Raw genomic sequence first — 27,850 nt, forward strand, 5'->3', positions numbered from 1 at the left:
GGCCACTGTCAGGCCTCGCTGCCTCCGTCTGCTCGTGCCGCCTCGACCGTCCGTCCTGCCCTGGGAGACCATGTCCATCCAGTGAGTATGCCTGGGGCCGTTTCCAAGTGCCCGCGGGGGCTGACGTGAGCAGCGGCTTCGGGGGCCCCTGGGGGGGGCAACGGCCCACTCATGGCCTCAGGCCTCGGAGGGGACACTCTCCTCCTGTTCATGTATTGAAGCAAATACCCAGAACTGGGGGCGACGTTGCCGCGGGATTTTTGTCAATGGGCCTTGGCAGCGGTGGAGGCCGGGGAACTAAGCCCGGGGGGCCGGGGGGGGGGGAGCACAGGGGCCCGCCTGCCCCTTGTGCGCTGTGGCACCCGGGTGGAGGAGTCTGCGCAGGGTCCCCTCCCAGTCACAAAGTGGGCCCGGAGTGACGAGGCGGGGGACAAAGGCGGGACCCTGGGTCCCCCGGTCAGAGTGTTTGTGAAGACTGTTCCGCGGCCCCCGCGGCTGGGGAAGAGCCGAGCAAAGGTGGGGAGGGGGGCACCAGCTGGAGGGGGGAGTGGGGCCGAGGGCCCGGCCTGGGTGCCTCAGCAGCAGGGACACGGCTGGTCCCGGGGATGTGGCTGGTCCCGGGGACACGGGCCACAGCAGATGCCGAGGGGAGGCTGCACCCCCGACGTGGGCACAGCGCCCAGGACGGCCCTGCCCTGCAGCCGCAGCTGCTGGCCCCACACCAGCACCCACCCCGAGGCTGCCCCAGGCCCCCCAGCCCGGCGGGTGCCCGGCGGCGTCCTGGGGGCCGACGTGGGCTTCTCCCCGCCCTCGCCACCTTCTCAGAGTGGAGCATCCCGCCGGCGGTTACAAGAAGCTGTTTGAAACCGTGGAAGAGCTGTCGTCGCCGCTCACCGCCCATGTCACAGGTGGGTCTCACCTGGCCGGAGCCACCTGCGCCCTTCAGGGGAGGCCCCTCCCTGTGGCTCCTGGGCCCCGGGACCTGTCGGGGAGGGCTCCATCCCGGGGGCTACACGGAGGGCGGCTGTGCCAGGAACCCAGCTCCCGCCGCGTTGCCTCCCTAGGGTAGACACACGCTGTGTGGCCGCGATGCCCAGGTTCGAGCCCGGTGCCTGACGAGGGCCTGGCACAGGGACATGTCCTGGGAGCATCTGTCCATCGGGGTCGGGACAAGCGGGCACCTAGGACACGTGTCCGGGGAGGTCAGGGTACCGGGTGCGGGGCCGCGCCGCCTGTGGGCCCCCGGAGCCACGCGGGGCAGGGCTCACGGCAACTGCAGCATCCTGCTCGTGGGAACCCCGCACGGGACTTGACAGCGCCGACCTTCAGTTCCCTCACCTCGCGGGGATGTCGTGCAGGTCGCATAGGATGACCTGGGCTTTACCTGGGGCCGCTCTGCAGTCAGCAAGCGCCGGCCACACGCGCATCACCAAGGACCCCGTGACCCGCCCGGCACACGCCGCGTGGGCTCGGCAGGTCCCTTCCCCCCGGGCCCTCTCCCCTAAAGTGAAGGGGGAGCCAGAGCTCCCTGTCGGCCCACGTGACGGTGACAGCGGGCCCGCAGGCCACGCCTTCTCCAGGTGTCACCCGACCTAGAGGCTCTTATGGAGCCGCCGCCGAACCCGAACCGCAGGAAGTGATCCATGTGTTTAAAAAAAAAAAAATTGGTAAGGACTAAGCCACCTCGGCGCCCTTGGGAGGCTCAGAGGGCGCGAACCTCACCGCTTGGGCCGACCTTTGTGCGGGCGCCCGTCCAGCGGCCCCCTGCGCCGAGCCCCGGAGCCGCACACACACACCCCAGGCAGAGCAGGTCCCTGGCACCAGCCCGGCGGGCCTGCTGCAGCGGGTGGGCCTCGCCCCGCGGGAGCCGCTCCCTCGAGGACCGGGGAACGGAGCTGGGTGCGAGGAGGCCCGCACTCCTCTCGTCTGCTACAGGAGCATCTTCCCCCGAGCGCCCCGGGCCCTGCTCCCAGTGCACCCTTCCCGCCCCTCGCTCCGTCCAGCTCCATCAAGAGATTTGCGATTCTTCTTAAAAGAGAGATGGCAAAAAAGGCAAATGTGTTGGCATCGGGGACAGTCTGTTAGGAGCAGGAACCCGTGTGCCCCACGATGCTTTTCCTCAGCTCCTTCAAACCTCGTGCCCTGGGTCAAGCACCCCCGGGTGCCCCCCACCACATGGTCTCCCAGCAAGGGGGGTCATATCCGCGCACCCAGTGAGGGCGGGCGGCGCGAGGCCGCCAACGAGAGCCACCGCCGGCCCCACCGAGGCTCGGGGCTGAGCGGCCACCGCCACCGCGGCCCCCGAGCAGTGCCCAGCCCAGCCGAGGGGCGACGCTCCAGGTGTCCCCTTGATCGCAGGCAGGATCCCGCTCTGGCTCACGGGCAGTCTCCTCCGATGCGGGCCGGGGCTCTTCGAGGTTGGATCTGAACCATTTTACCACCTGTTTGACGGACAAGCCCTTCTGCACAAGTTCGACTTTAAAGAAGGACACGTCACCTATCACAGAAGGTAAAGAGTCCCAGCTCCTCCTCCTCCCGGGCTGGGACCTGGCTCAGCTCCTCCTTCCACGCCCTTCTCAACTCCTCGACCCCAAAAGCTGACTTAGGATTCGTTTCCTGCCAGAACCCACCGGCCCAGTCCATGGTCCCAGGTCCCTGGGCTGCGCCACCGCACAGGTGAAACTAAGCATAGGGCCTTCGGCTCCAACACGCCCGGCCTCAAAGTCTGTACCTACCAGACACCACTTGCCTAGATGGGCAGACTTTGCCAAGATGTTACTCTCTAATTCTTGCTTTTATCACCTATAAAATTCTTTTTTTTAAGATTTATTTATTAATTTATTCATGAGAGACACAGAGAGAGAGGCAGAGACCCAGGCAGAGGGAGAAGCAGGCTCCATGCAGGGAGCCCGATGTGGGACTCGATCCCGGGACTCCAGGATCACACCCTGGGCCGAAGGTAGATGCTCAACCACTGAGCCACCGGGGCTGCCCATTGTCATGTATAAAATTCTACTTTAGGGTTCATTACGAGGATTAAATGAGGTACCTGGGAAGCATTAGTAGTAATAAGTTCTTATTATAGTTACTATTATTAGACCATTGGTTCTCTTGACTCCTTTTTTCTTTCTTTCTTTCTTTCTTTCTTTCTTTCTTTCTTTCTTTCTTTCTTTCTTCTTTCTTTTCTTCTTTCTTTTTCTTTCTTCTTTCCTTTTTTTTAATAATCCGAAAGGCCCCTGGGAAGGAGGGAGGAGTGGCACAAAGGGGAAAGGACTGAATTATGTCATAATGAACAAGAAAGAGAAGTTCTCTAAGTACAGAAGGTTGTTGCTAAAAGGCTCCAAGGCCCAGGCCATCGCTCCGAGCGCCCATTACCACCACCACGAATAGTTTGTCTTATGCTTTAATATTCAGACCTGGGTGATGCTTTGTTGATCACCACAGGGGTTAGGAACTCCGAGGAGACACCCAAAGGGAGAGCGGGTGGAGGCCTGAAGCCGTCAGGATAACTCAGACTGTAACACAAGAGACATAGATCAGGTCAAGCAAAAATTTAGCTAAGAAGTCAGACAAAGGGGATCCCTGGGTGGTTCAGCGGTTTAGCGCCGCCTTTGGCCCAGGGCGTGACCCCGGGGTCCCGGGATCGAGTCCCACGTCGGGCTCCCGGCACGGAGCCTGCTTCTCCCTCCTCCTGTGTCTCTGCCTCTCTCTCTCTCTCTCTATGTCTATCATAAATAAATAAGTAAATAAATATTTTTAAAAAAGGAAGTCAGACAAAGCTTTCGCATGTTCCCCAAACACCTTGGCACTTTTTCCCTTTCGTGACTTTTGTTTCTTCATCTGTGAAATTTTAAACCTCATTATATGGATTGAGGAAGTGCAAAATCAGATTTTAACTGGCTTCCCACCTGAGAAATCCTAGGTGACATATGGGATAAGGTTGAGGAGTTCTGACGGGGCAAGATACCGGAGTCGAGAATACCTGCCTTTATTTTTTTTTTCTTTATTTTTAATTTTTATTTTTTGAAAACTGGTTCTTTAAAAATAAAACTGAAAAACCACAAGCAAGGTCAACCAGAAAAGAGAAATGTCACAAATTATCAAAATGAAGAGTTGAAAATAGTACATCATTACAGAACAAACAGTTGTTAAAATGATGAGGATTTTTAAAAATGATGCTGCAATAAAGAGATAGTAACAGAAAAAAATACTCAAGTGTCCATTACATAGTAGAAATAATACATAATCTCATATAAGGTAATAATCATTTGATGAAAAAGATATAAAGCTACAAAAACTTTAGGGACTGCTCCCAAATATTTCAAAATTCCTAAATCATTATTTTGCATTACATAATTAATGTTAAACTAGCCAAGTTAGGGGCCCCTATGTTACTTGGTCAGTTCAGCATCTGCCTCCGGCTCAGGTCATGACCCCAGGGTCCTAGGATAGAGCCCTGCTCAGCGGGGAGACTGCATTCCGCCCCCCCCCCCCCCCGCCCCCTGCCTACCACTCTGCCCACTTGTCAAATAAGTAAATAAAATATTTTTTTTAAATGAAAAGACAAAACTAGCAAAATTAAATTTTCAAAATGAGGAAAAAACAGGAGTGACATAAAGGAGGTTGAAAGGACTATAATTCGGCACACCAGCTTTCGTATCTCTCGCTTCCGTGTGAGGTTGACGGGTTAGAGGCCGCAGGAGGGGTCCACGGAGGCCGTGTGTGACCCACCGTGGAGGCTGCATGGTGCGAGGCGGAGAAGCTCTAACCCAGCTCCCTCCCATGTGCCCATCACTTGACTTCTCCGCTGGGACAAGGCAAGTCCAAGCCAGGAGCCTCCGGGTCCTCATCTGCCACTGCGAGGTTTATCTTATAATTTATCTTATAATTATCTTATAATATATCTTATAATTTATGTCTTCATAAATTTAAGCTCATAGCACACGGCCTCCTTCTCTCTTAGTCACCCTGGGAAAGTGGCCAGACCACACCCTTCATTCTTCCTGGTGTCATTTAGGATCCCCACGTCGTGAGGACACACAGGAGGACCATTCTCGGCTCCGTGTGGGCCACACGGGTTGCCCCCTGCCCATGATCCTTTCCCATGTCTCCGTGTCCTTCAGGTTCATCCGCACCGATGCTTACGTCCGGGCAATGACCGAGAAAAGGATCGTCATAACGGAATTTGGCACCTGTGCGTTCCCAGATCCCTGCAAGAATATATTTTCCAGGTTACTGAAACTTGACTGCATGTTATTAAAGACATTTTACATTAGCCCTTTTCTTTCACAGCTTGAAGGTTACTGGACTGAAAAACTCTTCTGTTTGCTTCTGTAGGTTTTTTTCTTACTTCCGAGGAGTGGAGGTCACTGACAATGCCCTTGTTAACGTCTACCCGGTAGGGGAAGATTACTACGCCTGCACGGAGACCAACTTCATTACAAAGATTAATCCTGAGACCCTGGAGACAATTAAGCAGGTAGGACGAAATGCTCAGGCGACATTGCTCAAGAATTTAGAATTTGCAGTTTAGATTTAACTCCAATTTTGGGGAAAGCACATGAGGGCCAGATAGGTTGTCTCGCTGCCTTGCTTTGTCATCAACTACTAACCATCTGACACGAGGCACTCTTTATCTACAAAATTTTAAATATTTATTTAATATTATATTAGTATATTAATATGTTATATTATTGCTATATTATATATTAATATTTAATATTATATTAATATATTAATATATTATATTATTGCTATATTATATATTAATATATATTATATATTAATATATTATTAATATATAATATTATATGGGTTGGAGGAAAACCTTGTAAGATGCCTAACATGTTCATTCATTTATTTGTGACCCAAATATTAATGGAGTCCCTTCCATGTATCAGAACTTCCACTAAAGGCAAAGGAAACATCAATAGGTAAGACAACATGGATAGGTCAAAAATTTGGAAGCTGTTTAGCTAATGGGAAGCTACTGAAACTTTTTACTAGGAGAAATGGTATAAGCAGAGCCCTGCTTTAGGATATTTGATCCAGAAGCCAAGCATGAGCCATAGGGGAGGACGAAAGAGATAAGGGATAGGAGGAGACAGGTGAGGTGGAATTTAAGGCCAGAACTAGAAATTCAGTGTAGTAGAAACAGAAAGGAAAATAGTCCCAACCCTGGGTCTCAGGGTCACTAATCTGTAATTCTCAGCAGACTATTTATTAAGGCCTAACATATCCTCGCAATAGCTCTTTCTTGTTTTTAATGTGCGTTTGTGACCATGTAAGCGCATATGTGAGCTCACGTGGAGAAGACCTGAAGCTGAATCCCAAACCACTCATTCAACTCTGATAAGTGAGTCTGTCCTCACATTGCTATGGTCAGAGGACTGCACCTGTAAGGCTCAGGCACAGCTCCAAAATAGCCTTTATTCGGGGGCCAAGTTGCATCGTGAGCATCACGGCGCCTTGACGTCATGTAAAAATATGCTCGGAAAAATTTGAGATTTTTTTTTTTTGAGATTATTTAAAATCACCATTACTAAAATAGGCTCCTAATCAGTGCCTTTGCCCCCAGCCTGATTCTCTTAAACACAACTTCTCTGATTCGGGAGAAGCAACTTTTCTAAAAGACGAGTGTGAATGTGTTACTCTACCCGAGGCTCCCACGGTTCCCAAGGCGAAGTCCACACCGGGCTCTGCTGGCTGGCGGGTCCTTGCTTCTCTTCTCTGCCACACTTTTCACAGCAGCCACGTTCACTGACTAGTCATCTCCAACCAGCACCTGCTACTTCACAATTCAATGCTTGTGCATTAGGGATCCCGCTCCTGGAACACCTGTCATCCTCTCCACCTGGCTAATCTCTGCTCGTCGCTCACGCATCCGTTGGGCACTGCCCTTGAGAGTCCGGCCTAATCTCCCAGGGTGGGTTAGAGGACCCTTCTCTACAGACACCCTTTGCCTTTGCTGGCAATGCAGCATGTTATACACCAGCTTACTGGCCTAACAGTGCTCTCAGATAGAACTTTCTACCTCTGAGGACTTGGAACGTGGCTAATGTGATGGAGGAACTGAATTTAAAGTGTTGTCTAATCATAGCCAATCCACCTCAGACTACGTATGGCTACCACACTGGACAGCACCAGTCTAGACTGCAGGTTTGTTTTTTTTTTAAGATTTTATTTATTTATTCATGAGAGACACAGAGAGAGAGGCAGAGACACAGGCAGAGGGAGAAGCAGGCTCCCTGCAGGGAGCCCGAGGTGGGACTGGATCCTGGGACTCCAGGACTACACCCTGAGCCAAAGGCAGATGCTTAACCGCTGAGCCACCCAGGGATCCCCATAGACTGCAGTTCCGAAAGCGAAGGCCGTCCCTCTTCTCCTAGACCCTAGCACAGCGATAACAGAAACTCAAAGAGCCCTTATGAATGAATGAATGAATGAATGAATGAATGAATTTTCTTGCCTATTGCTTAAGTAAGAATGCTAAAAACTTCCCTTTAAAACAAACTCTCCCTATAACATATAAAGAATTTTGTTTAAATAAACACACACCTCATCAATTATTCATTCAATAAATCTGTACTGAGCGGGTCACAGGAGAGATTCTCGCTCTGATGTTGGCAGCGTGTGGCTCTGTATCCTTGAAGAAGTCACGTGACCTCTCTCGGACCTCAACTTCTCTTTCTGTAAACAGATTTATGCTAGATTTGTGATTCTGACTCGCTTATGAGACTCCAAATTGAATTAAAGCGCTAAATCTTCTCTCCACAAACATTTGCGTGTAATTCCAGGAGATTCATGGTCCTCCTGAAGTGTATTTAGGTTGACTCTATACTAAATCGAATCCTGGGTTTTCTTTCGGTTCCAGACTTCTACTCTGTGCAAGCTGCTGGATTTGGTATCTAGGGACTACTCTACAAAATTGCCATTTTTGTAAAAATAAGAATCATTGTACATCTCAGCAACTTCACACAACTCATCTAGTACAATAAGGGGGATGGAAAGAAATCCGAGGATTCAAATGATCAGAATATGCTCTTTGGGTGAGGGTGCAAGCCGTGTTCGGTGAGACCTGGGGGCGAAGGGGTGCAGAGTCTTCCTCCTTCCACGGATGACACCTCCTCTCCTCCCGCAGGTTGATCTCTGCAACTACGTCTCTGTCAATGGAGCCACCGCTCACCCCCATATTGAAAATGATGGGACTGTTTACAACATTGGTAATTGCTTTGGGAAAAATTTTTCGATTGCCTACAATATTGTAAAGATCCCTCCACTCCAAGCAGGTCAGTTTACCAAGTTGGCTCGTCTTAGATCGGGTATCGATACTGTGAGAGAATTCCTGGAAACGCGGGGGTTCCTGGAAATGTCAGGAGGGCGCTATCCACACGCGGTTAAATGCCTCTCAGATGGCCCCTGCCCCAGCCCACCAGGGACCAAAGCGCAGGAGCACCTGAGCACAAAGTGACAGCTTGAAAATACGGAAAGCAAGGGGCCAAGTCGTATTCCACAGCGTTTCGAGAACGTACTGCATAGGACCACTTGCTCGTGCAAGAGTCAGACTCAAATTCAGGAAGTAGCTCTCGAGGGCTGACTCCTCCTTATGCCAGGCACAGGGAAGTTTCTAAACAGACGTGTCAGTGTGCAGAGTAGCACACGCACAGGTATGAGAGGGTGCTCAGGGGTTTGCGAGTGTGTGATTCCCAAAGACACAAACAAATCTATGAACTCATATTAGGAAGGAGAGAACTCTCTAGAATTCTCCATTCATCCTCCATTCATTGCCAGAAGATTTGATAACCATCTTGGTAACAGAATTATTTGTGTGTGTGTGTGTGTGTGTGTGTGTATATAATTATATATATCAGAATTACTTGAATATATATTATATATAACAGAATTATGTGTGTATATATAATTATATATATCAGAATTATTTGGATATATATTATATATAACAGAATTATGTGTGTATATATATAATTATATATATCAGGATTATTTGGATATATATTATATATAATAACAGAATTATGTGTGTATGTATATAATTATATATATCAGGATTATTTGGATATATATTATATATAATAACAGAATTATGTGTGTATATATATAATTATATATATCAGGATTATTTGGATATATATTATATATAATAACAGAATTATGTGTGTATATATATAATTATATATATCAGAATTATTTGGATATATATTATATATAATAACAGAATTATGTGTGTATATATAATTATATATGTCAGAATTATTTGAATATATATTATATATAATAACAGAATTATGTGTGTATATATAATTATATATATCAGAATTATTTGAATACATATTATATATAATAACAGAATTATGTGTGTATATATATATAATTATATATATCAGAATTATTTGAATACATATTATATATAATAACAGAATTATGTGTGTATATATATATAATTATATATATCAGAATTATTTGAATATATATTATATATAATAACAGAATTATGTGTGTATATATAATATATATCAGAATTATTTGAATACATATATATAATAACAGAATTATGTGTGTATATATAATTATATATGTCAGAATTATTTGAATATATATTATATATAATAACAGAATTATTTGAAAATATATATATGTATACACAGAGACGTGGATCTCTGTTTCGTGTTACGTAGCGTGGTTGTCAAGGTGCAGTCCCTGCACCAGCAGCAGCATCACTTAGGAAGCTGCTGGAAATCCAGAGCCCCACCTGTGGTTGCCGAAAGGAGGAATTCTGGGTGTGGGCCTGCAGTTAGTATTTTAAGAAGCTCTTCCCGGGATTGTGATGCACGCTAGGGTTGGAGGCCACTGACGCAGCCGTCAACAAACTTTACTGTGCTTAAGAAGCACTCGGGGTGCCTGGGTGGCTCAGCGGTTGAGCGTCTGCCTTGGGCTCAGGGCCTGATCCAAACTCAGGGATCGAGTCCCACGTCAGGGAGCCTGCTTCTCCCTCTGCTTATGTCTCTGCCTCTTTCTGGGTCTCTCATGAATAAATAAGTAAAATATTTTTTTAAAAAAGAATTGCTGTACGGAACGGAGGACACAAACCCACGTCCACCATACTTCACAGGCAACTCGAGAGATCACGAAAGGCATTTTGACCGCACTAAAGTCTTGCCTTACTCACCGGCAGCACCTACCATTTCCAACTGTGAGATGCGACCCCACTGTCCTCTGCCCGTCACGACACGGTTTTGAGGACACTTTTCCAAACCTGCTGCTGTTTGGATTTTCCTGGGCGACCGCAGCTTCCCGGGAAGTTTCCCTAAGAAATGCCAATGATGGAGAAAATGAAAAGAAGCCCTAAAAAAACAAACAAATAGCCCCAAGATCTGCAAATGTATTTCTTTACTTGCATAAGCTGTTCTAAATGCTTTGTATTAAAAGAGAGAGAGAAAAAAAAAGAGGCTTTTCCGAAGCCTTTTCAAACCGCTTTATTTCAGACAAGGAAGATCCAATAAGCAAGTCCGAGGTCGTCGTACAATTCCCCTGCAGCGACCGATTCAAGCCATCGTACGTCCATAGGTAACTTGAAGGCCCCGCTGTGAATCTTCAGGAAAACTCAAGTTTAAAGATCTGCTTTGCCTGCCTTTGATACCAATCCCGCTCACGACATTTTCTGGCAGAAACCTAGATTTAAATGTAATTAATTTCACGTGGGCACCGTTGATTCCTACCCACCGTGCACAGATTTCTGTGTGGTTTGAGAATCAGCCCCTCCCGTTCACAAGTCTATTTGTGTCTCTAAACAGTTTTGGTCTGACTCCCAACTATATTGTTTTTGTGGAGACGCCAGTCAAGATTAACCTGCTCAAGTTCCTTTCTTCGTGGAGTCTTTGGGGAGCCAACTACATGGACTGTTTTGAGTCCAATGAAACCATGGGGGTAAGTCGGGCATTTACCTGTCACGTTTACGATTCTGAAGAAGGTGTTTCATAGTGTGCACTGTTTGCCCTTGTAAATGCATCAAAACCTTTTCCTCACTTTTTTTTTTCCCCTCACTTTTCAAGGTTTGGCTTCACATCGCTGACAAAAAAAGAAAAAAGTATCTCAATAACAAATACAGGACCTCTTCCTTTAATCTCTTCCATCATATCAATACTTACGAAGACAATGAGTTTCTGATTGTGGATCTCTGCTGCTGGAAAGGGTAAGAGAGGACGTTGGATAATGTCACATCTCCGGTCGCGCCTAGAAATCAGGGCCCCTTTTTCGGAGATGCTGCTCTCAATATTTAATCCGAATTACATCTTAAAAAAAAAAATACCCAGAAAGCCAGAAGTGTGCTTCGGTCGCAGAATATCATTGAAAGAGCAGTCGGGAGGGTAGGTAACCAGAAGCGCTCACAAGCTGAACGTGGAAACCGTGGGTCACGGTTGAAAGTTGATCGGGTCTGTGAACCCGACCTGGAAATCAGGTGCCGTATGGCCTGATGAGCGACTGTGACCTTAACTTCACCGCAACTAGACAAGGTCCCTTGGGGCGCTTGACGTCCGCTCACTCTGGGCTTGGGAGAAAGAGACGCGCTTGCTTTCCCGTGAAGACCAAGTCACCAGTGGCCCCTAGCGACGTAGACGAAAGGATGAAGGAGACACAGGACAGAGGTGTCCAAGGCTGCTGTCACTTGAGCGTCTCCGCGAGGCAGCGTCCTTTGCTTGCCCAGGTTCTCGGGCCGCTTGGAAAGGCGTCCTGAGCCGAGTCTGGCTTGGGGGGTGAAGAGCAGACTCGACGGGATGAGCACTGGGTGTTATTCTGTATGTTGGCAAATGGAACACCAACAAAAAATACATTTTTATTAAATAAATAAATAAATAAATAGATAAATAAATAAATAGATAAATAAATAAATAAATAAATAAATAAATAAATAAATAAAGTAAACCCTTAAAAAAAAAATAGAGCAGACGGGCTGGGCCCTGGGTGCTGCAGTGGGTGGGGGTCCACCACCTGGCTGCAGCCCAGCTTCTGCTCTCGGGGCCCCGGGGCGCAGCCTGACGTGGGCCCTGCGCTCAGGGCCGGGGCCGAGGCCGCTGACCTCCCGTCCCTCTGCCGCTGCCCGCACCCCTTGGCTCACTCCTGCGCCCGCTCGCTTGCTCGCTGGACAATAAGCAAATCAATCCACACACACACACGCACACACACACGCACACACACACGCACACCCCAGAGCAAGCAGCCTCCCCTTCTTTTAAAAGACATGGAACATCCGAGATTATTTGCCATTGTCTGTGCTCACGTCCGGCTTTTTATTTTTGCAGATTTGAATTCGTCTACAATTACTTGTATTTAGCCAATTTACGTGAGAACTGGGAAGAGGTGAAAAAAAATGCCAGAAAGGCTCCGCAGCCTGAAGTTCGGAGATACGTGCTTCCTCTGAACATCGACAAGGTAAGGGCCTCTCCACGGGTCTCAGACCCGTCGGGCGCCTCCGCTCCCCGGGGCCCGCCGCCTGCCTTCTGCGCACACCTACGACCTTGCCATTTCGGAGCTGGAAGGAACCTTAAAAACACGCCAGTTCAACTCCCCTCCCTGAACGACGAGGACCCCGGGGCTGGGAGAGCGACGCGACTTAGCCAGAGCCAGCTGCGGCTGCGCCACGACGGAAACCGGGTTTTAATGGGAATCTGCGGTCGTCTCATTTGCAGCGTCCTTGCAAAGCGGGTCTCCCCAGTGAGTAGCGCAGGCCACGGATTCCTAGGACCCTCTGTCAGGGATACACGTGATTTCATTTAAATAACTTGAAATTCCAAAGAACGAAGCATTAAAAAGTACCCCCGCAGGGAAATCGGCCATCTGTGGTTCTGACAAAACTTCTAGAAGTAGAGGACGGCATCCTCAATGGCCTTCGGCCGTCACCTTCTAGTCCTACTTTCTGTCCCTGTATTCAGTGGCCGTGTGTCTAGACCCTTGGATTAGCATCAAGAGGTCTCAGTGATGGAAGGCCAGGCACCACCAAGGCAGACGTAATTCTCACGGGAGATTCCTGAGCGCTCCCTGCCGTCCGTGGGCGTGCAACACACACAAGTGGGTGAGGCAGGTGCACGGAGGGTGAGTGTCCCCGAGGCTACACAGGGGTGGTGGAGAAGCTGCCCAATTTAGGGGGAGATCGCCGGGCTCCCAGGCAAGCTGGTGAGGTCTCCGCAGGGTCGCAGCAGGGGGACGTGGAGGTGGCACCTGGGGAAGCAGGTAGATGAGCTTCCAGGTGGCCCAGGAGAGCAGGTAGATGAGCTGCCAGGTGGCCCGGGGAAGCAGGTAAATGAGCTTCCAGGTGGTCAGGGGAAGAAGGTAGATGAGCTTCCAGGTGGTCAGGGGAAGCAGGTAGATGAGCTTCCAGGTGGCCCAGGGGAGCAGGTAGATGAGCTGCCAGGTGGTCAGGGGAAGCAGGTAGATGAGCTTCCAGGTGGCCCAGGGGAGCAGGTAGATGAGCTGCCAGGTGGCCCAGGGGAGCAGGTAGATGAGTTTCCAGGTGGTCAGGGAAGCAGGTAGATGAGCTTCCAGGTGGCCCAGGGGAGCAGGTAGATGAGCTGCCAGGTGGCCTGGGGGAGCAGGTAGATGAGCTTCCAGGTGGTCAGGGAAGCAGGTAGATGAGCTTCCAGGTGGCCTGGGGGAGCAGGTAGATGAGCTGCCAGGTGGCCTGGAGGAGCAGGTAGATGAGCTTCCAGGTGGTCAGGGGAAGCAGGTAGATGAGCTTCCAGGTGGTCAGGGGAAGCAGGTAGATGAGCTTCCAGGTGGTCAGGGGAAGCAGGTAGATGAGCTTCCAGGTGGCCCAGGGGAGCAGGTAGATGAGCTGCCAGGTGGCCCGGGGGAGCAGGTAAATGAGCTTCCAGGAGGCCCGGGAGCTGTCACAGGAGCAAGACCTAATGGAGAAAGGTGAGGTCGTTGGTGGGGCTGGCACTGCAGCAGCATAGACGGCATGAGGGCGGCTGAGGCACGGGGGGTGGGGGGGGCTGAGGTGACACCAGGTACACGGCTGCCACCGGCTGAGGCCTACATGACGCCCGACGGTCGAGTCCAGCGAGGCCAGTTGTGGTGGTCAAGTCACAGCGCTCCTTAAATTAAGGACATGAAATCATTTAACTCGAATATCCCTCACCTCGCTCTCTCCGCGTCCGGCAAGAAGGAACGGGACGGATGCTCGTCAATGCTCAGTGGTCGCTGCCCGAGGAAGACCCGCCCGGGGACACGTGGAGCCTTCGGTGTCTCGTGTCCCCGAGGCCCTGCTCGCCTCCTCCCGGCGTCGGGGGCTCTGCCCCAGCAGGTGCTGGTGGTCCCGGCGGGGCCGTGCGGAGAGCAGCGCGGAGTGCAGGACCGTGAGGCCGGGGACGGTGAGGGTGAAGGGGTGGATCTTTTCATTTTTTAGGATTTTATTTATTTATTCATGAGAGACACACAGAGAGAGAGGCAGAGGCACAGGCAGAGGGAGAAGCAGGCCCCACGCAGGGAGCCCGACGTGGGACTCGATCCCGGGACCCCGGGGTCATGCCCTGAGCCCCCGGTGCCCCTGTGAGGTTGACTTCAAGTCAGACGGAGCCGGGCCTGCGGTTCCGCTCCGCCCCGTGCTAACTGGGTGATTTCACCTTAAGTTTCCTCTTATCTATTAAGAGAAACATTAACGTCCTTAAACTTCCTTCTCTTTGCGGCCGCTCCGGGAGGGGACAGACGTCAGTCACTAGAGCCCTGGACACAGGGTCATCCTTAAAGTCAGCGTCAAAACAGGGTCACCAGGGGGCCCTGGCGGTGAAGGCCCCGTGAGGCCCACCCGCGGAAGGGGCGACGCTGAGATGGGGCTCAAGAAGGGGAGCAGAGCCCGAGGGGGCCGCAGGGCAAACAGGGCTCCGGGTCGGTTAGGGCCGCACAGCCGCCCCTTCCTGAAGAGGCCGAGCGCCCGGACATGCTGGGAGGAGAAAAGATGGGCAGCCCCAGCAGTGTGGGGCGTGTCACGTACAGAAAGAGCAGGGGGACAGAGTGGGGGACAGAGGGGGGGACAGAGGGGGGACAGAGGGAGGGTAGGGAGACGGAGGGGGAGAGGTGGGCAGAGAGGCCTCGCGGAGCTAAGAGGGGACGAGCCGCAGACGGCAGGTGCCACTCGCCGGCAGGTGCACAGGGACGAGGACTGAACCCCCCTCCCGCCCCCTCCAGATCTGGGGCCCAGGGCCGAGGGGGAGGGCGACGAAGTGGGAATTCCAGGTGCCGAGGGTGAGCGACTGGCAGGGTGTGAGCAGCGCCGGGGGGTCCACAGGCTGGGAGCGTGGCAGTGGGGGGAGCGGCCCGCGGTGGTGGGAGGGGGACGGGCCGGAGGGCACAGGGCGCAGGGCGGCCTGCTGCTAGTTGGGACCGGCGGCGCCTGTCAGATGTGGCTTGTGTCGTTCTGCGCGGACGGCCGTGCCCTCACCTGGTCAAGAGCCAGAGTGACGGGGAAAGGCAGGGACCCGAGGTGTCAGCCCCCCACCGTGCGAACCCCATTCACCCCTGCTCACCGCCCGGGCGGGACTGCTCAGGCCTTCCTGCGTCTCAGGTGTGTCTGTGCAAACAGGAGGACACCACCTACGTGTCGCGTCGCTGTCACCGGCCGCTCTCACACCCAGGGCCCGGTCGGCCGTGCGCCTGCGCCTGCCTTGCTCAGTCCTCAGCCCCGTGCAGTAGCCCCTGGTCCCGCGGGCAGGTGCAGCCCCTGGTCCCCGCCGGCAGGTGCTCCCGTGGCCGGCCCGTGGGACGAGTGTCGTGGCGCCCGGGCCGGGCCCAGAGGGCGAGGTCCTCAGAGGTGGGGTGACAGGCTGAGGCACTGGTGTGTCTGCTGGAGAAGCGGACGCGGGAGGGGACAACGCGGGGCTGGTCTGCAGGGGAAGCCGGGGCCACACCGCGTGTGTCCTGCCCAGAAACTCCACCTGGGAACGGGAATGAAGTGAGACGGGGAACTTCCGCTCGCACGCGTGTAAATGGCTTGTGTGACACGGGCACGTGATGCGTCCCCCTCCCAGTGCCACAGGGCACCTCGAGGCCCCGTGTCACCAAGTCTCTCAGCGTCCCCTTCGTCCCGCTCGCTCCTGGCCCGGCCCCATCCTGCGAATCCTCGGCTGCCCCCTCGGGATTCACGGTCCCCCTGAGGAGGCTCCGCTCTGTCCTCTTCTCAGAAGTTCCTGTCGCCAGGCTTTAGCTTATTCTTTATTTTATTTTTTCACCTTTTTTTTCTTTGAACCAAACCCCAGCTCTCCCGAGGACGTGGGGGCTCCTGGCTGCTCGCCCAGCCTGGGGCCAGCCGACCTGGGGTTGCCTCTGCGCTCTCCTGCCCCGGGCCTCCGCGGCCGGCCGGCCTTGCCTCCAACCATCCTTCCCTCCAACCATCCGTCCTTCCCTCCATCCGTCCTTCCCTCCGTCCTTCCCTCCATCCGTCCTTCCCTCCATCCGTCCTTCCCTCCGTCCTTCCCTCCATCCGTCCTTCCCTCCATCCGTCCTTCCCTCCGTCCTTCCCTCCGTCCTTCCCTCCATCCGTCCTTCCCTCCATCCGTCCTTCCCTCCGTCCTTCCCTCCATCCGTCCTTCCCTCCATCCGTCCTTCCCTCCGTCCTTCCCTCCATCCGTCCTTCCCTCCATCCGTCCTTCCCTCCGTCCTTCCCTCCGTCCTTCCCTCCATCCGTCCTTCCCTCCATCCGTCCTTCCCTCCGTCCTTCCCTCCGTCCTTCCCTCCATCCGTCCTTCCCTCCGTCCTTCCCTCCGTCCTTCCCTCCATCCGTCCTTCCCTCCGTCCTTCCCTCCGTCCTTCCCTCCATCCGTCCTTCCCTCCGTCCTTCCCTCCATCCGTCCTTACCTCCATCCGTCCTTCCCTCCGTCCTTCCCTCCGTCCTTCCCTCCATCCGTCCTTCCCTCCATCCGTCCTTCCCTCCGTCCTTCCCTCCATCCGTCCTTCCCTCCATCCGTCCTTCCCTCCGTCCTTCCCTCCGTCCTTCCCTCCATCCGTCCTTCCCTCCGTCCTTCCATCCATCCGTCCTTCCCTCCGTCCTTCCCTCCATCCGTCCTTCCCTCCATCCGTCCTTCCCTCCATCCGTCCTTCCCTCCGTCCTTCCCTCCATCCGTCCTTCCCTCCATCCGTCCTTCCCTCCGTCCTTCCCTCCGTCCTTCCCTCCATCCGTCCTTCCCTCCGTCCTTCCATCCATCCATCCTTCCCTCCATCCGTCCTTCCCTCCATCCGTCCTTCCCTCCGTCCTTCCCTCCGTCCTTCCCTCCATCCGTCCTTCCCTCCGTCCTTCCCTCCATCCGTCCTTCCCTCCATCCAACCTTCCCTCCGTCCTTCCCTCCATCCGTCCTTCCCTCCGTCCTTCCCTCCATCCGTCCTTCCCTCCGTCCTTCCCTCCAACCGTCCTTCCCTCCGTCCTTCCCTCCATCCGTCCTTCCCTCCGTCCTTCCCTCCATCCGTCCTTCCCTCCGTCCTTCCCTCCATCCGTCCTTCCCTCCGTCCTTCCCTCCATCCGTCCTTCCCTCCGTCCTTCCCTCCATCCGTCCTTCCCTCCATCCATCCTTCCCTCCGTCCTTCCCTCCATCCCGTCCTTCACTCCATCCGTCCTTCCCTCCGTCCTTCCCTCCATCCGTCCTTCCCTCCATCCATCCTTCCCTCCGTCCTTCCCTCCATCCGTCTTTCCCTCCATCCGTCCTTCCCTCCGTCCTTCCCTCCATCCGTCCTTCCCTCCGTCCTTCCCTCCACCCGTCCTTCCCTCCATCCGTCCTTCCCTCCGTCCTTCCCTCCATCCGTCCTTCCCTCCGTCCTTCCCTCCATCCGTCCTTCCCTCCGTCCATCCTTCCCTCCGTCCTTCCCTCCATCCGTCCTTCCCTCCGTCCTTCCCTCCATCCGTCCTTCCCTCCGTCCTTCCCTCCATCCGTCCTTCCCTCCGTCCTTCCCTCCATCCGTCCTTCCCTCCATCCGTCCTTCCCTCCGTCCTTCCCTCCATCCGTCCTTCCCTCCGTCCTTCCCTCCGTCCTTCCCTCCATCCGTCCTTCCCTCCATCCGTCCTTCCCTCCGTCCTTCCCTCCGTCCTTCCCTCCATCCATCCTTCCCTCCGTCCTTCCCTCCATCCGTCCTTCCCTCCGTCCTTCCCTCCATCCGTCCTTCCCTCCATCCGTCCTTCCCTCCGTCCTTCCCTCCGTCCTTCCCTCCATGCATCCTTCCCTCCGTCCTTCCCTCCATCCGTCCTTCCCTCCGTCCTTCCCTCCATCCGTCCTTCCCTCCGTCCTTCCCTCCATCCGTCCTTCCCTCCGTCCTTCCCTCCATCCGTCCTTCCCTCCATCCGTCCTTCCCTCCGTCCTTCCCTCCATCCGTCCTTCCCTCCGTCCTTCCCTCCATCCGTCCTTCCCTCCGTCCATCCTTCCCTCCGTCCTTCCCTCCATCCGTCCTTCCCTCCGTCCTTCCCTCCATCCGTCCTTCCCTCCATCCGTCCTTCCCTCCGTCCTTCCCTCCATCCGTCCTTCCCTCCGTCCTTCCCTCCATCCGTCCTTCCCTCCATCCGTCCTTCCCTCCATCGTCCTTCCCTCCGTCCTTCCCTCCATCAGTCCTTCCCTCCATCCGTCCTTCCCTCCATCCGTCCTTCCCTCCATCCATCCTTCCCTCCGTCCTTCCCTCCATCCGTCCTTCCCTCCGTCCTTCCCTCCATCCATCCTTCCCTCCGTCCTTCCCTCCGTCCTTCCATCCATCCGTCCTTCCCTCCGTCCTTCCCTCCGTCCTTCCCTCCATCCGTCCTTCCCTCCGTCCTTCCCTCCATCCGTCCTTCCCTCCATCCATCCTTCCCTCCGTCCTTCCCTCCATCCGTCTTTCCCTCCATCCGTCCTTCCCTCCATCCGTCCTTCCCTCCGTCCTTCCCTCCATCCGTCCTTCCCTCCGTCCTTCCCTCCATCCGTCGTTCCCTCCGTCCTTCCCTCCATCCGTCGTTCCCTCCGTCCGTCCTTCCCTCCGTCCTTCCCTCCATCCGTCCTTCCCTCCGTCCTTCCCTCCATCCGTCCTTCCCTCCATCCGTCCTTCCCTCCGTCCTTCCCTCCATCTGTCCTTCCCTCCGTCCTTCCCTCCGTCCTTCCCTCCATCCGTCCTTCCCTCCATCCGTCCTTCCCTCCGTCCTTCCCTCCGTCCTTCCCTCCATCCATCCTTCCCTCCGTCCTTCCCTCCATCCGTCCTTCCCTCCGTCCTTCCCTCCATCCGTCCTTCCCTCCGTCCTTCCCTCCATCCGTCCTTCCCTCCATCCGTCCTTCCCTCCGTCCTTCCCTCCGTCCTTCCCTCCATGCATCCTTCCCTCCGTCCTTCCCTCCATCCGTCCTTCCCTCCGTCCTTCCCTCCATCCGTCCTTCCCTCCGTCCTTCCCTCCATCCGTCCTTCCCTCCATCCGTCCTTCCCTCCGTCCTTCCCTCCATCCGTCCTTCCCTCCGTCCTTCCCTCCATCCGTCCTTCCCTCCATCCGTCCTTCCCTCCGTCCTTCCCTCCATCCGTCCTTCCCTCCGTCCATCCTTCCCTCCGTCCTTCCCTCCATCCGTCCTTCCCTCCGTCCTTCCCTCCATCCGTCCTTCCCTCCATCCGTCCTTCCCTCCGTCCTTCCCTCCATCCGTCCTTCCCTCCGTCCTTCCCTCCATCCGTCCTTCCCTCCATCCGTCCTTCCCTCCATCCGTCCTTCCCTCCGTCCTTCCCTCCATCGGTCCTTCCCTCCATCCGTCCTTCCCTCCATCCGTCCTTCCCTCCATCCATCCTTCCCTCCGTCCTTCCCTCCATCCGTCCTTCCCTCCGTCCTTCCCTCCATCCGTCCTTCCCTCCGTCCTTCCCTCCATCCGTCCTTCCCTCCATCCGTCCTTCCCTCCGTCCTTCCCTCCGTCCTTCCATCCATCCGTCCTTCCCTCCGTCCTTCCCTCCATCCGTCCTTCCCTCCATCCGTCCTTCCCTCCGTCCTTCCCTCCGTCCTTCCCTCCATCCGTCCTTCCCTCCGTCCTTCCCTCCATCCGTCCTTCCCTCCATCCGTCCTTCCCTCCGTCCTTCCCTCCATCCGTCCTTCCCTCCGTCCATCCTTCCCTCCGTCCTTCCCTCCATCCGTCCTTCCCTCCGTCCTTCCCTCCATCCGTCCTTCCCTCCGTCCTTCCCTCCATCCGTCCTTCCCTCCGTCCATCCTTCCCTCCGTCCTTCCCTCCGTCCGTCCTTCCCTCCGTCCTTCCCTCCATCCGTCCTTCCCTCCATCCGTCCTTCCCTCCGTCCTTCCCTCCATCCGTCCTTCCCTCCGTCCTTCCCTCCATCCGTCCTTCCCTCGTCCTTCCCTCCATCCGTCCTTCCCTCCATCCATCCTTCCCTCCGTCCTTCCCTCCATCCGTCCTTCCCTCCGTCCTTCCCTCCATCCGTCCTTCCCTCCGTCCATCCTTCCCTCCATCCGTCCTTCCCTCTGTCCATCCTTCCCTCCGTCCTTCCCTCCATCCGTCCTTCCCTCCGTCCTTCCCTCCATCCGTCCTTCCCTCCATCCGTCCTTCCCTCCGTCCTTCCCTCCATCCGTCCTTCCCTCCGTCCTTCCCTCCATCCGTCCTTCCCTCCATCCATCCTTCCCTCCGTCCTTCCCTCCATCCGTCCTTCCCTCCGTCCTTCCCTCCTTCCGTCCTTCCCTCCATCCGTCCTTCCCTCCATCCGTCCTTCCCTCCATCCATCCTTCCCTCCGTCCTTCCCTCCATCCGTCCTTCCCTCCATCCATCCTTCCCTCCGTCCTTCCCTCCATCCGTCCTTCCCTCCGTCCTTCCCTCCATCCGTCCTTCCCTCCATCCATCCTTCCCTCCGTCCTTCCCTCCATCCGTCCTTCCCTCCATCCATCCTTCCCTCCGTCCTTCCCTCCATCCGTCCTTCCCTCCGTCCTTCCCTCCATCCGTCCTTCCCTCCATCCATCCTTCCCTCCGTCCTTCCCTCCATCCGTCCTTCCCTCCGTCCTTCCCTCCATCCGTCCTTCCCTCCGTCCTTCCCTCCATCCGTCCTTCCCTCCGTCCTTCCCTCCATCCGTCCTTCCCTCCGTCCATCCTTCCCTCCGTCCTTCCCTCCGTCCGTCCTTCCCTCCATCCTTCCCTCCATCCGTCCTTCCCTCCATCCGTCCTTCCCTCCGTCCTTCCCTCCATCCGTCCTTCCCTCCGTCCATCCTTCCCTCCGTCCTTCCCTCCATCCGTCCTTCCCTCCGTCCTTCCCTCCATCCGTCCTTCCCTCCGTCCTTCCCTCCATCCGTCCTTCCCTCCGTCCATCCTTCCCTCCGTCCTTCCCTCCGTCCGTCCTTCCCTCCGTCCTTCCCTCCATCCGTCCTTCCCTCCATCCGTCCTTCCCTCCGTCCTTCCCTCCATCCGTCCTTCCCTCCGTCCTTCCCTCCATCCGTCCTTCCCTCCGTCCTTCCCTCCATCCGTCCTTCCCTCCATCCGTCCTTCCCTCCATCTGTCCTTCCCTCCATCCATCCTTCCCTCCGTCCTTCCCTCCATCCATCCTTCCCTCCGTCCTTCCCTCCATCCGTCCTTCCCTCCAACCGACCTTCCTTCCATCCGTCCTTCCTTCCATCCTTCCTTCCATCCATCCTTCCTTCCATCTGTCCTTCCCTCCATCCGCTCCTCGGATGCAGCCTCCTGGTGCACACGTGTGCTCGCCCGCGTGACCGCTGTCCCTGAACCACCACCCGGCCCCCCTCAACCGCCCCCCCCCCCAAGTCCTGGTCACTCTCCCCACCCATCCCGGGCGACGCTTCCCACAACCCGGCGTCTCAGGGCCTTGTCCTCATCCCCTGACCTCATCTCCGTTCCGCGCCGGCCACTCGCTCCCCCTGGACCCTTGACCTGCACGGCCCGTGACTGTGGCTCTTCCCTCGGCTCCGTTCCCCGCAGGGCACCCTCGGGTCCCCCCGTCCCCAGATCACTGGCCCTGCTGTGCCTCCCACCAGAACCCTCCGGCCCCGCGACCTCCCCAACACGCCCCAGTCCCCTGAGGACTTACTTTTCCTCACCATTTCACTGGAGTCACATGGTCAACAGCTATGATCCTAGTGCCCGTGTCCCCTGCCTCGTCCTGGCCGTTGGCCGCCCCTGCCGCCCCGCAGGCCCTCCCTCGTTAGCTCAGCTCCCGCCTCCGTCCGCCTGTGCCTCTCGGGGTGCAGTTAAGGGCTGAACACAGCCTGTGAACTGGCTCATCTCGAGGCCGTGAGCACCGGCCCACGGCCACATTCCCGACCTCGTCACGCTCCCACTTTGCTAGTTGAGAGCTTCACGGCCTCCTGGCCTCCACCTTCCAGCACCTGCCGCCTCCACGCTGTGCTCGGCTGATGCCTCTGCTGCCCACTCCAGGGAAACAACCGAAAGAAATCCTAGACCCGTCAGGCGTGGGCCACCGACTCCAGCCCCCCCCGCCCCCAGCATCTGTACTCGGCGTGAATCCCCTGTTGTCGCCCAGAACTGGTCCTTGCCAGTCTCCTCCCGTCCCCCCCGCCCCGACACCAGGCGGGCAGTGCTCCCCGTTCTCCGTTATCACGACCTCCCCTCCCTTCCGTGGGCTCCTTCACGTCCTGCTATTACTTTGCCCTCCTACACAATCCTTCTCTGACTTCCTGCCCCCGAGCTACCCGCACTCCTCTCACGCACCCCCAGACGGGGAGGGCGCCAGCGCTCGGCCCTCCGTCCTACCTTCTGTCCGTCCGTCCACGCCCTGGGTCAACACTCACGCTTCAAAGCCGCCTACGTCTGCATTTTCAACGTGCCTGCGACGTTGGCTCGTACATGGCCCTGCCAGCTCCATGTCTCCCTCTGGGTGTCCAGCAGACCTCTCAGGCTTAATGCAATGAAATCTAAATTTATCCTCTTCCTCTGCAAAAAAAACAAAAAAACAAAAAAACAAAAAACAAAAACAAAAACACGCCCACCTGCAGTCGTCCCCATCTTTGTTGCAACAGCTCCAACCCTTCATTGTTCAGGCAAACACCTCGGAGTCATCCTTGACTCCCGTCTTGGTCACACGCCTCCTCCTGACCACCTACTAAAATTAGAACTCACCTACCCTTCAAACCGCTGATCCTCCTAACTCTGCTGTATTTTTTCTTCCCATAGACTTTATTAATTGATATTTATTGTTGATGCTCCCAGACTAGACTGCAAGCTTCATGAGTACGGGGCCTCTATTCTCTGAATTATCCCAAATGTCTAACATAGAGTCTAGCACAAAGCGTCTACTCAAGAATTTGATACGGGTGTTGACAAATGTGCTCTTCGAAAGAGCTCGTGGTATCCGTCCCTTTCATAAATCATCTGAAAACCACCAGGCAGGGTAAGGGAGTGGCAAGAGACCTTCGGCAACATCTGATTCAGTAGTTCTCCTTTGCATTTTTTTTTCTTTTCGACAACACAACTGTGTGATTTTTTCAAGCAAGATCAGAATCTACCCGAACTCTAAAGGAGATAAACCCTGTAAATGAACCCCTGGAGCTTGAAGTCTTCCGTTGTTCTACACAGGCTCCTCCTCAGAGCCCTACATTTTCTCTTTTTCTTTTTTTTTTAAAGAGTTTTTTTTTAATTTTTTTAAAATTTTATTTATTTATGATAGTCACAGAGAGAGAGAGAGAGGCAGAGACACAGGCAGAGGGAGAAGCAGGCTCCATGCACCGGGAGCCCGACGTGGGATTCGATCCCGGGTCTCCAGGCTCGCGCCCTGGGCCAAGGGCAGGCGCCAAACCGCTGCACCACCCAGGGATCCCAGCCCTACATTTTCTTGAGGGCAATCTCGTTGTCCCCATGTGAGGGCCTAGAGGTTACGGGACCGCCGGTGACGGGCTCAGGAGGCTTTCCCGCACTAGCTGCCGGGCTTGCCTTCCTATAGCTTTCCTAGGAAGGACGTAGGAAGGCACGGACGCGGGAGACAACACCCAGAGAGACTTTCCTCTCCTTCTCACTGAGCTTTCTGTCCCCCTTTCTCCTTAGGCCGACACAGGCAAGAACCTAGTCACCCTCCCCAACACGACGGCCACTGCAACTCTGTGCAGCGACGAGACCATCTGGCTGGAACCTGAGGTTCTCTTCTCAGGGCCTCGTCAAGGTGAGGTGATGTAAGAGAGGGATAGTGAAAGGGAATAGAGGGGAAGGGAGAAGTGGGTGGGAAATATCAGAAAGGGAGACGGAACATGAAGACTCCTAACTCTGGGAAACGAACTAGGGGTGGTGGAAGGGGAGGAGGGCGGGGGGTGGGGGTGACTGGGTGACGGGCACTGAGGGGGGCACTTGACGGGATGAGCACTGGGTGTTATTCTGTGTGTTGGCAAATTGAACACCAATAAAAAATAAATTTATTATTAAAAAAAAAAAAACCCTGTCCCTCCCCGTCCAGAGACTGGCTGGGTTTTCCTAAGCACGTCCCCTATTTTGTAGCCTTTGAGTTTCCTCAAATCAACTACCAGAAGTATGGCGGGAAGCCTTACACGTACGCGTACGGACTTGGCTTGAATCACTTCGTCCCGGACAGGGTAACGGCTCCGTCTTACCTAATGCTAGAAAAGTAGTTTGAGTCACGCGCTGGTCAAGCAAAGCACATCGACGGATTAACTGGTTGATTGTTCCTTCTCCCAAGCAGCTCTGCAAGCTGAACGTCAAGACTAAAGAGACGTGGGTATGGCAAGAGCCCGATTCATACCCATCCGAACCCATCTTTGTTTCTCACCCAGACGCCTTGGAAGAAGATGATGGTAATGGGAGCAGTGGATGTGTCTGAGCCCTTTCTTCTTCTTGGAGTTCTCCATGTTAGTGTATTCGGGGAGGAGTCACAGCGATAACCCCCTGCTGTTCTGATAGAGCCTTAATGTAATGCAGCAGGAAGAGCTTAAACTTATCTGAAAAGAAGTGTCCTCTCATGGCCAATCTCATTGATTACTCATGGAAAAATGTTAAAGCACCATCCGGTGTCCGAATGGAACATCCATGTTGCTCTAGAAGGAGGGATGGATGAAGAAAGAACAGCATGAGTTGTAGGGTTTTGCCTTTTCTGACCTAGGTACATTTCTGGAAAAGAACAGAGTTCTCAGGAGAGAAATGGGGTATTGCAGCAGATCAAAGAGAATGAGAATGAGGCTGGGTGACCCGGCCTTGGGCTGCTGCTTTCAGCAAACTGCACCTCCCGCCTGTACCACAGCAGCTCAATTACAAAGCATCGGTCTTTGTTGACTATTGATTAGCTGGGGCACGAAGGTAGATTATATCCTCTGGGATTAAAATATGGAACACCACCGAGGAGTGAGTAAAATAAAGAATTATGGAGCCATTTCACGCTACATGAGTTTACATAGACAGCCCATCCAGACAAAACTGCAAAGGTTTGCTCCCATTTGCTCCATTCCTCCCATTGGAAGGAAGTAGGCTTCTAGCTAGGTCCTGGAGAGTACAGGGTTCATCTACCTTACCGCTTTCAAGGTCTTTTAATATATATTTTCCATTTGAGTGTCACAATACTTTTTTTTTTTTTTTGGCAGTAAGCTATGTTAAATCTTATGTTACAGATAAGAGCACAGACCCACCCATCAATAAGAATTTAACGAACACCTACTATGTCCTAGTGATTATAGTAGGTTATTGGGATGCAACAGTGGATAAGTCAGATATGGTCACTCCCTTCCTGGAGTTTATAGTCTAGGGAATATAAAGAGTTTGAAAGACCCCCTCAGGTGGTCACGCGGCCAGATGGTGGAAAATCCAGAACAAGATATTAAGTCATACGGTTTTCTTCATTTGTCAATGTAATATCTCCTATATTATTTCAGTGACATTTAATCTATGGTTCTGGGATTTTTTTAAATTTTAATTTAACATTGCTTTACTTTTGATTAACAGGTGTAGTTCTGAGTGTGGTGGTGAGCCCTGGGGCAGGACAAAAGCCTGCTTATCTTCTGATTCTGAATGCCAAGGATTTGAGTGAAGTTGCCAGGGCTGAAGTGGAGGTTAACATCCCTGTCACCTTTCATGGACTGTTCAAAAAATCCTAAGTACATTCTAGCAAATTATATTTCTATTGACAAAGTCAAGAAAAAGTGAGGTCTGCAATCAAATTCTGTTCAATTTTAGCCTGCTGTATTACATGGTTTTAACTTGCAGATGCACACGATTTTGCAATATTTTACAGAAAGCACAGAGGGGAGCAAGCAATTCCTTCTAAAAAAAAGTTGAGATTTAGATAATCATAATTTCTCTGTGAGACAGGCAGACCATAGCTAAAAACTCTTTATATATATTTAGCAATCTAATAGACAATGAATGTAGATTTATTAAACTTTCTTGTTCCTATTATGAAAGTGTATTTTAGGTGCCCATCTTCTCCAATTATTTTTTAACATTTAAAAGCCAAAGTTCTCTACACCTAATTGGTATGTGGCTTTGCTGAGACAAGGCGGTACCATGCAAAAAGGCTAAATTACTAAATGTCAGAACAAACTTTTTCACAAACCAGGGACTATCATCTAAGAGCAATCCTAGTAATTAGTGTATGTATATGTATGTGAATATATACCTAAGTGTATGTATATGTATATATATACACATATTATTGTTACAAGATTCTCAAGCTTTATGACCTTCAACATTTCCATTTAATATAGGCAATTACTGATTATTTCTGATTTTACAATAAGAAAGCCTCTCTCTCTAATCGACTGACAATCTCTGTGATGCTATTTGATTAGAGCTATCTATTAAAATCTTACATAACATCAAAGCAATTACACAGAGTAATGACTAATTTTTGAAATAACTTACACATATAATTTCTACTTAAAATCAGAGTATAAGGGATCCCTGGGTGGCGCAGCGGTTTGGCGCCTGCCTTTGGCCCAGGGCGCGATCCTGGAGACCCGGGATCGAATCCCACATCAGGCTCCCGGCGCATGGAGCCTGCTTCTCCCTCTGCCTGTGTCTCTGCCTCTCTCTCTTTCTCTCTGTATGACTATCATAAATAAATAAAATTAAAAATTAAAAAAAAAAAAATCAGAGTATAAGATCATGTCAGGAGGTTATACTATGTTGTCTCATATTTAATTATATTTAAGCACTGTGCAATCAGCTGACCCAAGTGAAAGACAGAAAAAGAGAAAATATTAAAATTAACATTCCAATATTAATACATTTTAAATACTCTTATTTTTAGAATTATTCTCTTATTGCTACATGTTGAAAAAATGGAGATTGACAAATAATTATATTCTCTATCTTAGTCCTGGTATGCATTTTATGTTAAGTAAGAAAATTACATATATCATGGTATTTAAGATAATCAGCATTGTGTTTGACTAAGTAAAAATAGCTTGAAGGAACAGACTGACTAGGGTACTTGATGCACCCATTTTATTTCTTTATTTAGATAAAATGCAAACTCATTTTTTAAATTATAAATACTCATTGAAACACACTTCTCAAAGAAAATTTAAAATTACAGAAAAGTAGAAATTATAAAGTAAAATCATACAGAGCCCATCTAAACTCAACTACTATTAAGACTGGGTACTATTCTTTTCCATCTTTTTTCCTTCCATAGTTAATGTAATCATTATTTCATTGTGGCTAGTTCTTCGCTAGAACTAGAAATTTCATCAAAGAAAAGAAAATGCCAGAGAATCACATGGAATGGGTGACCATACATAAACACCAGCCTGTTAGTTTTTGTCCCTAGACATGGCATATGACATAATTCCACAAAGAAGGCCATTTATCCATTTCTTTTAAAAATGCAGAGAATAAGTCACTGAATAATTCCTAAGTTTTGTGCTTAATAAAGTCTTCCAATTTAAGAGAATTCCTAAAGCTGCCCC

The 27,850-nt window shown here is 52.7% G+C and overlaps 1 protein-coding gene across 1 annotated transcript; it reads left to right on the plus strand.

Annotated features, from left to right (window-relative positions):
• RPE65 (retinoid isomerohydrolase RPE65) lies at nucleotides 1-26,764 on the plus strand. Its single transcript, XM_072754913.1, has 14 exons — nucleotides 1-81; nucleotides 826-908; nucleotides 2,359-2,509; nucleotides 5,124-5,231; nucleotides 5,338-5,479; nucleotides 8,141-8,288; nucleotides 10,503-10,584; nucleotides 10,812-10,944; nucleotides 11,070-11,209; nucleotides 12,318-12,447; nucleotides 23,988-24,102; nucleotides 24,432-24,526; nucleotides 24,634-24,745; nucleotides 25,884-26,764. The coding sequence occupies exons 1-14, from the start codon at nucleotides 71-73 to the stop codon at nucleotides 26,033-26,035; spliced, it is 1,602 nt and encodes a 533-aa protein (XP_072611014.1). The 5' UTR covers nucleotides 1-70; the 3' UTR covers nucleotides 26,036-26,764.
• Nucleotides 26,765-27,850: the final 1,086 nt, after the last annotated feature.

Source organism: Vulpes vulpes, chromosome 3 (assembly GCF_048418805.1).
Source record: "Vulpes vulpes isolate BD-2025 chromosome 3, VulVul3, whole genome shotgun sequence".
Classification (NCBI taxonomy): Eukaryota; Metazoa; Chordata; class Mammalia; order Carnivora; family Canidae; genus Vulpes; species Vulpes vulpes.